At 35.9% G+C, this 11,296-nt stretch overlaps 1 protein-coding gene across 6 annotated transcripts in view; it reads right to left on the bottom strand.

The window, feature by feature from the left end:
• Positions 1-11,296, bottom strand: part of RAPGEF6 (Rap guanine nucleotide exchange factor 6) — a 176,861-nt gene that overhangs the window by 17,032 nt on the left and 148,533 nt on the right. For all 6 annotated transcript variants that reach the window (XM_044454498.1, XM_044454502.1, XM_044454500.1 and 3 more), the window contains 5 exons: positions 9,410-9,630; positions 8,396-8,587; positions 6,723-6,851; positions 5,698-5,811; positions 898-1,126 (listed from right to left, as the gene is read on the bottom strand). In XM_044454498.1, coding sequence (XP_044310433.1) covers positions 898-1,126; positions 5,698-5,811; positions 6,723-6,851; positions 8,396-8,587; positions 9,410-9,630 — 885 coding nt within the window. The remainder of the gene's footprint in view (positions 1-897; positions 1,127-5,697; positions 5,812-6,722; positions 6,852-8,395; positions 8,588-9,409; positions 9,631-11,296) is intronic.

The raw sequence follows: 11,296 nt of genomic DNA, 5'->3' as shown, positions 1-11,296 counted from the left end.
ACACAGCCATTAAATGGCTTTCACAAACCACCATGCTCACACTGTTCATGAATATTGGAATGTAGCATTAGAGAGCAATTGAGAATGTAGCAATTGAGAAAGCAATCAAGTATTAAGTATACAATGATCAAATTAATATAATTGCTTTATGAATTTAACTTTTTAATTATGATATTGTTTTATCTGGGGAAACAAGGAAAAATCAATCATTAATTTCCGGTAGGTTTATGCTTATGTTATAAGGTGAATTATTATTTACTTGATACCCGTGTTAAAGCATTTTTGTAATAACCAAGTATTAAGTTAAAATTGTAGTTATATCTACAATTTTAACTGTAGATATAACAGTTAAATCTACAGTTAAGTACTAATTATTGTTAACAGTTAAGTACTAATTATTGATTTGCGTAATTTCCCACACTTAGCACTATATGCAATTTTTGTGTAAGACCCCTTCGTACTTTTTTTCATGTATTATTTTCATCATTTTTTCCTTTTATCTAAAGAAATTAAAAAGAGCAGGTATTTAAAACCCTGCATTTTAAAGAGCAGGTCTTTTTAGAGATAAAAACCTTTGAACATTCAGCATCTAAGTTACATAACAGATAGTGTATTTGTAACGGAAAGAGCCTTAAGCAGGTAGCTTTAATGCATTTACTTGCATGTGTATTACTAATATACCAGTTTAAGCCCCACTGGTACAGGAAAAACCATAGCCTATTTAAAATACTGAACTTGAGGTTCCCTGGGCAGAGAGGATGCCTAGCTCACTTTTCAGGTGCTGAAACCTTTTCAGTGGGCCAATGATGCCTATAAACATGATTACACATCAGGCAGTACATAGTTGAATAAAAAACTTCTCGCTACCCTCTTGGATATTGGCCAAGCATCCCTTACCCAGGGCAAGGCTGGTTATATTCAGAGGATGACTGAAGGTGCTCTTTCCTTTCCACGGTTCCTATTGAATCTACCACCACCACAGCCTGAGGCAAGCACCTTTCATCCTGAAGGGCTGCAGACATGGAGTCAGCGGAGCAGTTGCTCACAATGCTGGACCGTGACGAGATCTCACTGTGGCTGGAGTCCGAAAAATTCTCAGATTTGGCAGATGGAATCAGGGCATAGCCTAAACATGACAGGAGAGAAAAGTGATTTTTAAAGGGGGACTTAACATAACTCATTTTTGACAACTGCACAGCAAGATGCATTATTTTGGAGAAATCCTTTCTGCTACATCTCTCCCTACCCTACCATTTGATGCTACAGATTTTTGTTTGTTTGTTTAAAAGAAAAGAAAAAGTGACTGTAAAATGAAACACTTAATTACTTTCACAAATTATTAGCAGAACACAATATATTTGTGCCCTCTTCCAACAAATTGCATTACTTTCTTGTGGGTAAGCAAGCAACCTGCATGCACAATACTTCCCCATTGAATCACTTTCCCAAAACATGCTGGGAACATCCATCCATCCATCCACCCACTTGTTCCCCCCACCCCAAAAGTTAATCCAGAATGGAAGTAACAAATACATGGGGCACTTGACTGATCATGGCCCCAACAACCTATGGTTTAAGCAAGATGTTGACAGTACAAACTAGGCCACTCTGGTCCTTAGTATTTCTCTTTAGGTACTGGCTCAGAACGCACATTTTAGCAGAAAACAAACAAGATTTTGAGAGGCTGAACATCTGCTGACCACTGGTGGGTATCTGAGAAATGCCCACACTTTAAAAACTGCTTGATTTCTTGGTACTGTAAAAATTGACATCTCTGCAGAATAATCCCTGAACTAAATTATTTGATCTCCTACTTCTTTAGACATTACCGTCTATGAATTTTATCAAATCAAGAAAATGCTCAAATCTGGGACAAGTCTCCGTTTATCGCATAGAAAAGTGTAGAAGATCAGGAACATCTTCTGAAGAAGTAGTATGGAATGCAGTAGATAAAGTGGGATTCAATTGCAAAATGCTGAGGTGAACTGTACCTAACAATTTGGAGGTGGCAGGAGCTCACATATCTGAAAGTGCGCACATGTGTGTATACACACACACACACTCGATCTGAAAGTAGAAAACCAGAGTGGGCTGTACACAGGTTGGGCTAAAACATTATTTCCAATATGCTGATTTTTATATACATAATATTTAAGAGGGTTTGAAAAGTAGGGAAATTCTGTAATTTCATTTTGTTACCTGTACAGGCCAGGCCAATGTCTCCACTGAAATATTTCAGATAAGTTTTGAAACTTATCATTTGATAACTGAAATGAAGCTCTTTGGCATTCCACATTCAACAAAACGGAGACAGCAGTAAGTCTTATTATTCTGCTATTAATTTTAAGTATTAAGGCTGCAAAATTCATCAGGATTTACTTTGTAAATCAAAGAAATACAAGCTGAGCAGAAATTTTACATTTACATATTCTGGATAGGCATCTCAGTTTCAGCTGGCTAGGACTGGAAAAGTCTAATTCTCTGCAATAAACAAATAAATAAATAAATCTCAAGAAGGCACTTAGGTCAATCATTAGAAAGTGAGCATGGCATTAACTTTCTCATCTGCTAATCTGAACTAAGGGTGACACAGAGGAATGTGAAATATGGTATTACAAGAATGTAATCATAATTCACTTGAATTTTGATTATATCAGCAAGAACAACTGAAAGTAAGGTGAGAAAGGAAAGGTAATTCTAGAGCTATAGTATGAATTCACTTTGTGTGAATGCCACATAGTGATAATACCTCATAGCTGTCTCTCAAATTTTGAAACTATGAGCTTCAAATAGAGTCTTATATCAGCTGTACTGTGGAGCATTATTATGTTGCATTATTGGCTCCTTAAATTACTCTGTGTTTCAAGCTGATTTTTAAAGCTAAAATTCCAGACTAAAACATAAGAGTTATGAACCTAAACTTTTTAGCTAGCATGTATATAGGAGTACGCAGTAGCCATAAAAGAGTTGTAGAAACTTGTTTAAGCAATTAAGAAAAAACTACACATTAGATGCACACCTCCTTCCCAACCTAATAGTGCTAAGTGTAAACTCTAGCTGAAATACTGTTCAAAGGGACAAAAGTTCCACCTTAACAGCAAGTGCATATCATACTTTTGGCTTTAGACTATTGCAATAAGCATGGGGAGTTCCCATGTTTAGCTCAAGCAAAACCAGTCTTCTGAGGTACAAACTAGACAAGATATGGATTTTTTGTCAAATTATTTCATAAAAACCAATTTTGAAGACTACATTTGGAAGTAGATGACTAGCAGGGTGGAAGAGGCTGTTTAATGCAGCCTTTACTAACATAGTGCCTTCAATATGTTTTGGACTACAACTCCAGATTCCTGACCATTGGCCATGTTGGGAGAAGCTAATTAGAGCTAAAACCCAAATATCTGGAGAACATCAATTTGGATATGGCTGGCTTAATGTTGTCCGCTTCTGCTGCCTGTTGTCTAAAAATTTCAAATCTCTTTCCCTCTCATCATGAGCTTTGTGTCAATTCCAGGGAGCTCAGCCCAAAGGAGTGACATTTCAAAATTAAATCTAAGTTCACATCATCACCGAAACTTGTTTAAGTTGCTATGTCTGCTTGGAAGCATTTGCTTCATTACCTTGTTATATTATCCAACCCCAGGTGGCATGCCTTGTTTGAAGGGGAAGTAACCATCCAATTATGCATGAATTGTCTAAGGATTTCGGTTATGATCTATGGAAATGTGTACATAACCATCTCTTTTAGTAGCTGCCCCCACATTACAAGCTGAAAGGCAACTTACAGTTTTGGTGTTATAAATATATCCAAGAAATTTTATGTGGGGAGGATAGAGAAGATTTTGGTCCCTGCTTCAAATGAATCTCCAAACTATTTTTTAAGTTCTTCCTGTTTAAAATTGGTGCAAGAGCATATAGGATACAAGGGCAGAAATAACACCCATATTCTTGTGGAGATGTCCTTTTCAATGTTTATACAGGCTACACTATATTTCAGTGAGTCATTGTGGCCAAGATTTATTACCTTTATTTAGGAATGATACAATATCTGAACTTCTGTGAAAGTTTAAAAAAAACTTTGTTGGCCTCTATGAATTCATACATGGGAAAAAAAATCACAAATGATAAACGTAAACTAGATTACGGAAGCAAAATCAATACCTTAAATTTGGAGGTAGGTGGTATGCATTAATTACCTTTCATACTTCTTAAAGGTATTTTAATAAAGGGTTAGGGCTGACTGAGTAATCAAAATTGTGGTATTTGTCAAGTGAGAAGAACTGATAATTCAATGGAGACAACTATATTCCAACTGATTATTTTAAATTCATACTCTTAATGTAGACTAATATCCATCTATATAACAAAAATAGAACTAAAACTAAAAACTTGCCATCAAAAACTCAGAATGTAAAATTAAAACAATGCACAAAAATGCTGTTATTTAATACAGTTATTGAATTAACTGTATTGCTTTTTAAGTTGTAAAACACTTGAATCATGCTACTGTATGCCTATAACTAGCTGAGATCTCTAAAAATGCAAAAGACTAATATGCAAACTTATGCAGTTATTCTCAAGGAAATCCATCAACTTCAGTGGGACTTCTTTCAAAGTAAAATATGGCTATGATTGATCTCTAGACTTGGTTTCTATATGCACATCATGTCCTTTCCATTTCTAATGCTTGAAGGTAGAGACAATTATTTTGTGTGTAGCAACCACTATTACCTCAGTTCTGTTTATTTTGCTCATATTCATGCAAATTACACGAACAGTTTTCATTAGCAGAACTGTCACTGAAAACAAAGTTGCTTTGCACAAGTAAGTGTGTGAACCTGCCCCCTTGAGCTTCTTATATTAACGAGCAGGTATACTATGCTCATGAGTGAATAGCTTTTACGTGTGACTACTGGCTTTTACCATTATTAAAAAACAGCAACAGAAAAACAAATTTTCCATTAGTAAACACAGTCCCATAAATCACTGGAGGCTTTTCACCCTCTGTGCAGTGCCTACACAAAAGCTAGACAGCTGTGGACGGACAGTTTTAATCTGCAAATGAGCTTTGAGTCTACTTTTAAAGGAAAACTGGAAAACCCAGTCCGTACCAGCAGAATGCATTGCATAGCCTTCTAAGGAGAGTAAAAAGTTTTCTGAATCTACAAAAAGCCTTCCAGATTCAAAATGTGGAAGGGATATATACAAAAGGAATGTATCATGCCAATATCAATCTGTATATCTGAAAAAATTGAACATTGTGCCACAGATAATCATAAATAAAATACTGAATGTAGTTGAAAGCATATACAACATTAAAGCCCATTAGAAACAGAACAGCATATCATACAGTCTTTCTTCTTTTGTGCCTCAACTGTGGACACAACCACATCAGAGAACTACTGTTTCCATGGCTACTGGCTGTAAGCAACACATTACTGTCTATGTCCTTTTGTTTCTCACTTCTGTCCCTCTCTTGCATGCACTCTGTGTCCATGTCAGGGGCGAAAGCTGGCCTTTCCCTGGAGATACTTCTTTCCCTGAATCTTCCAAAGGGGGACCCCATTCTTTTCCTGGGCTTGAACACAAGCTCTGTCTTGCCTCTAGCATTCTCACTTTCTGTCTTTTCAGTACTGACTGATCTTTCTTCTGTCCTGCTAGTCATTTGCTGGATTTTCTTTTGCAAATAAGCCCCACCTATGCCATAGCTGCGTTGTCCACTGTTCTTGTTGCTTGTTTCACTGGCCAAAGATGAGGATGAGCCAGAGAGATTAATATGACTGCAGTTATCAGACCTCTGGGGGTTACCGACTACAAAGAAAGGAACACACAAAGTAAATAATATAGTCACAGTAAAATGAAGACTCTCTTTGGTATTTAATCTATATAATGTTAAAGTTCAATATACTAAAAAAGGGGGTGCAACAACTTGCAGTTACGTAAGTAGCTGTCAATGCTTAATTGGTTAGAGAACAGGTCGTCTAATTTTAGTTCTGTAATGAGACAGTAACACAAATATGTAGCAGAACACAGGCTACTTTTATCAAAACAAGGCTTTCTTAAATTGATATAAAATAGCAATTAAAGATAATTCTTTAATTGATATAAAATAAAAACAGATTTTAAAAGCACCTGCACCACATAGATAAGAAAGCAGTGGAATATCCAGGTTTTTCCTACTGATTAAAAAAAAATCAATTCACATAAAAGGCAGAACATAGCAGTAATTACAAATTACTCTCAAGTCACCAAAACCAAAGCCAGAACCAAAATATAAATCATATGAGTGAAACAATGCACACATTTTAACACTAAAACATCCAGACACACTAGTGAACACCTCAAGTTTATTTTCTTTGCCCCAATTAATAAAATATGTCCATTATAAATATATCAAATCCATCTGAACTTTAACAAGGAATACATTTTAGACCCTATATTCTAAAATAGGGTCCCAGAGAGTTTTAAAGCATGGCAGGAGTTGCCATTTAGGAGGCACTGGTTCAGCGAAGGGATGCCTGAATTTGTTGCAGCTGTCAATTTTTAAAAAATACTGTTTTGGAGTTTGTGTTGACATGTTACGCTGCTTTGTTATATTCTATTTTTGTATCCTACGTTATTTTATAAATTGCTGTTAATCACCCAGGGAACATCAGCTACTGGGTGATACAGAAATGAAATAATGAATGAAATTAAATCAAAATAAATATGAATACTCTTACCTTTGCGTGGAGAACCCTGCGGAGATGCAGGAGGACTGGAATGCAAAGAAGAAGCCATAGATATATTGTCTTCTGTTTGTTTTTTACTATTTGCTTCTTCAGACAAACTCAGGGACTTCTGCGGAGAACCTGTACCAATGAATATAATAGAAAATAAAAAATCTTCATTTCATCAATTCCTACTGGGAAATTCCTGCAAAGGGATATTTGGGTTTCCCAAGATGCTTGAATTACAAGGGCCGTGACTAAAACTATTCCTGCACCCTTTCAAAAAGATTCACTATCACTACATCATGAAACTCAGAACATTCTCAGAAGATGCATGCACATTGGTACAGGCTTGGTCAAACTGGCTGGAGCCGTAACATAAACCAGGAAACCACCATCCATGGTTTGTGTAGCACTATGTACGAAGTGTGATATCCAACTTTCAATGTCCTCTTCTCAAAATAACCTCCTGGAAACTAGCAGGTCCAGCTCTTGCCGTAGAAATATATATTTCTTCTAAGAACATGCCATAGTGCTGAAGTCAGAAAATTACTGCTAGTTCATTCCAATTGCAAGGGGTTTTTTTGTTACTGTTTTTGCTGTTTGCTTTGTAAATTGATTGACTGAAGGGAGAAGGAGGAGGGCAATTTCAAATGTCCCATAACTTGCTTCTTTCTTATCCTTTCTCAGTTTCCTACTTGCAACTAGCTTTTCTTTCTCATTTTACGCTTTTACACCAAAAAGGAGAGACCAAAGGAAATTATTTTCCTTTGCCTTATGGAGGCAGATAAACAAAAGACTGACTTGTTTCATTTTCAGAAATTGAAGCCTATGAGGAACAATAGTATCTGTATTATTAATCCTGCTCTTTAATTCAGTGGGATGAGCACGCGGACACTGGTTGTATACAAAATGAAAGATACTATGCATGCATTCAGAGATATTGTATTACATCTTGTTAAAAAGCAGACGGAATAATATTTGGCTACTGAGCAAGGACATAATTTATGACCCTTGATTTTAGGTTCAGCTGGCACTTAAAGACAGGTGAAACCAAAATAACTGTACACAACGCAGAGCCATTGGGACTGTTTCTCTATCTATTATCCCAAGTCCATACTAAAGCAACTGATATTCAGCACAGACAATCAAATATATGCCAAATGGCAAAGGTGTTTTATGAGACAACAGTTAGGTTCTTGAATATTTCTAATCGAAGAAGATACTTCTCAACTTACTGGAAAAATGTTTCAACTGAATAATAGATACACATCAGGTACAATAGGCAAAGGTGGGAAGAAGGAAAAAGGTATGAAAGAAAACCTATCAGAACTTTTTCTAGCTGACCTACATAGGGCCAAATTAAAGTTAATGATGAAATATTCTGTTCTGATATTGAAATTTTATTATTATACGTTGGTCTTATTTGTAAATAAGCTTGGTAAGATGTATGTACTGTAACCTGAGATAGAAATAGTTAAAGCAAACAAATCAATAGCTGCTAAAATTATGATGGTTCATAATCTAATAATATGCTCCGATATGACTATAACAAAATGGAAACAAATCTGAGCTGTTGTAAGATAAATCTAAAGACACTTTCTGCAAAATCTCCATCTACCATTTTGATATAGAAATTTTATTTTCTTTTTTTAACATATATTTTAATGTATATAAATACTCACTGAAAGTGACATGGTCTTTTGCTGGTCCCTTTTTTCTAATGGGATACAAGTTAACAGCTGGAACTTGAAGGACTTGACTCATTCGGTTTTGTTGGTGTAAATGGGCTTTTGTGGTTTGACCAACAGACCTCAGTGGCATTGGAGACATTTCTGCAGCTTTTGCACCTCGCCGTTCATTTACATTTTTTGTCACTGACATGGAGGAGAAAGGAACATAATAGTTTTCACTTAATACTTATTACCTATTTTATAAGCCAAAGAATCACATAATTAAAAAAGAATGTCTACTGAAACAGAAGATGATATATTAATTCAAATGATCAGTTCAATCCAAATTTAGTCATACACTAAAATCCACAGGACTTAAAACACTTTTTAATTTTTTCCACTGATTTCAGTAGGTCTACTCCAAGTATGGCTAAGCCTGGATTATTATGAGAGACTAAGGACCTTGAGAAAATGTATTGGTTCCTCAGAAAGGTACCTCCAATTTTTCACTAGGTGGCAGACTCGATTCATAACATATGCTATACTGTTTAATTTTCCATTATCATGAAGCTATTCATCTATGCTTAATACTAGATCTCCTGCTATTCCTAAAACCAGTGTAGCTTTGGAACCAGTAATGGTGCAACCAGTCGCAGCTCTGACCTATCTATGCAGTCAAACTGTGCAAAATGCACTCATGGATTTGTGGTTGTCAGTGGGCAATTCACACATAATGCTAAGCCACTGTGGCTTAGCATTGCATGTGAAATCATGTTTTTTTTCTGGTGGGGCGGGGGGGGGAGAATAACAACATAAACAGAAATAAAAGGCCTGGGCAAATAAAAAGATCTTCTCTGCAGAAGAACTTATGTATAGTTCTTTACAGCATTAAAAATATTGGTCTTCCTCTGCAATGACCCCTTTGAACAGATGCATACGGCTTCTCCTCTGCCCTTATCTTGTTTTCCATTGTAATAAAATACTTAATTTACCTATGTCTGCATACCTATTTTAAATTTTACTTACAAGTGCTATAAGCAGGTTCACACTGAATGGACATTAACTGGAACTTTTCTTCATCCGTTTCTACATTCAAGTTGGACAAGTACTGTTTGACTTTCCTGGCCATCTGAGCATCTTCATACAGCTTTTTTGCATTTAGTAGGGAGCTGCGTCGAGCCCTTTTTTTGTGAGCACCTCCTTGAACATCCAACATGTTTGAGTTTGTGCTGCCCTGACTTAGTGACCTGTAAAATAAAATATCCAGGCTGTTAAGTTTCCATTTCATTTAGTAGTGAAGTATCGAAGTAGCCAACATAGAAGCACAAATACTCTTCCATTAGAAGCGCATGCTGATGTCAAGTTAAAAAGAGATGAATAGTGTTAACACAACATTTGTTCTAAAGTAACTTGCAAAACTGGTAACAGAGTTAATATGTCCAGAAAAGAATTGCTAAGCAAAAAGTATGCAATGATCCAGAACTGAAAAAACTGCTATATAAGCTTCTCCTAATATATGTTACTAGGCCTCTTCTGCATTGAAATACTATTTCTGTATGGGATTTAGAATGGAAAATTAATTTCCCAGCCTTTCTGAATTCTGCTGCATAAAGTAAGTTGGTCCCAGCACAATGAAGTAGGAGCAAAATGGTTATTGGATTACTCTTTCCTTCTATCTCTCTCAGTTTTCCAGTATCAGAAGTTGGAATCTGAATATTACAATAAAACAAAAATCTAAATCTCAAACATGAAGATTTCACTGAATTAATATTAATCTCTAATAACAGTTAACAGTCATAAAAGCAACCAGTCTTCATAGTTCCAACATGTTCCTGAATAAACTGGCATGGCATCACTGGTAAATACATTTTCCCTATTTATCAGAAGACTGTAATATGTTCGTTGAAAAACAAAAGGTGACTTCCCTAAGAGAGATTAATTCAAGATTTTCTGGGCAGCTGCTATAATTTAGTATTCTTCTTCTGAAGGAGAACAAGCATACTAGCTGTGATCAAGAGATTTCAGTGTGCATGTACACGCTGTTGGAGGGTTTTATTCCAGCACTTCAGCAGGGAAAACTGCTGGAGAAAAAGCAAGAGCACTGTCACTGAACCACATGAATGTGGGCTGTGATCAGTACTTGTCAAATAGGAGCACGGTGCCATGAATACAGATCAGATAGAACATTATCAACATCAACTAAGTCCTTTAAATTCTTCAATGATCACAAAAGTCCAATTCACTTTATTATTGCTGGCAAAATAGCTTGAGATAAAAAAAGCTTTGCTTTTATTAGATACACAGCTTAAGAATTAAACAGAAGTATGTTTTATTATCTCTAAAAGCTTGTGTCTTTAAAGTGCCCATTTTTTCTTGTGTTTTAATGTGAAGCAGTACAAATTAATCAGGGTTAATTTAAACCAATTCCCACAACCTGGTGCTCTCCAGATATGTTGGAGTTAAGTTCCTACAAGTATAATATGGCTAGTCTTAAATGCTCTTTGTGGTATACTCAGCATGACTGGGAAGAATTTTGGTCTCTTACAAGCAGCTCCTGAGAAGCAACTACATAACTCTAGTCATTTTGACAACCATCTTCCAATTCAGGATAGGAAACCACTGCTGCTGGGGAAAGGGGCATGAAAGATACCATAACCTCAGGGAGAATATGTGAGGGTTTTAAAAAATCATAAGTAACTAAAGAGGGGCACATTTTCATGGTGGCACACATATGAAAACTCCACACTTATGAGGTGCAGAGATCTCTTCAGGAAGAAACATAAATACAAATGTCTTTGGCCTTATTCTAAGTTTATCCATTAAAAAGATGGGAAAGGGTGAACGCAAGAGGAAATGTTTGAGCTGAAGGAAATATTCAGCTCAAAGAATAAAGAATAAGGAGATAAAGAATAA

Source organism: Varanus komodoensis, unplaced genomic scaffold (genome assembly GCF_004798865.1).
Source record: "Varanus komodoensis strain SLA01 unplaced genomic scaffold, ASM479886v1 scaffold7_3, whole genome shotgun sequence".
Lineage (NCBI taxonomy): Eukaryota > Metazoa > Chordata > Lepidosauria > Squamata > Varanidae > Varanus > Varanus komodoensis.
The sequence above is the reverse complement of the archived record's forward strand: the minus strand, read 5'-3'. Positions and strand labels throughout refer to the sequence as shown.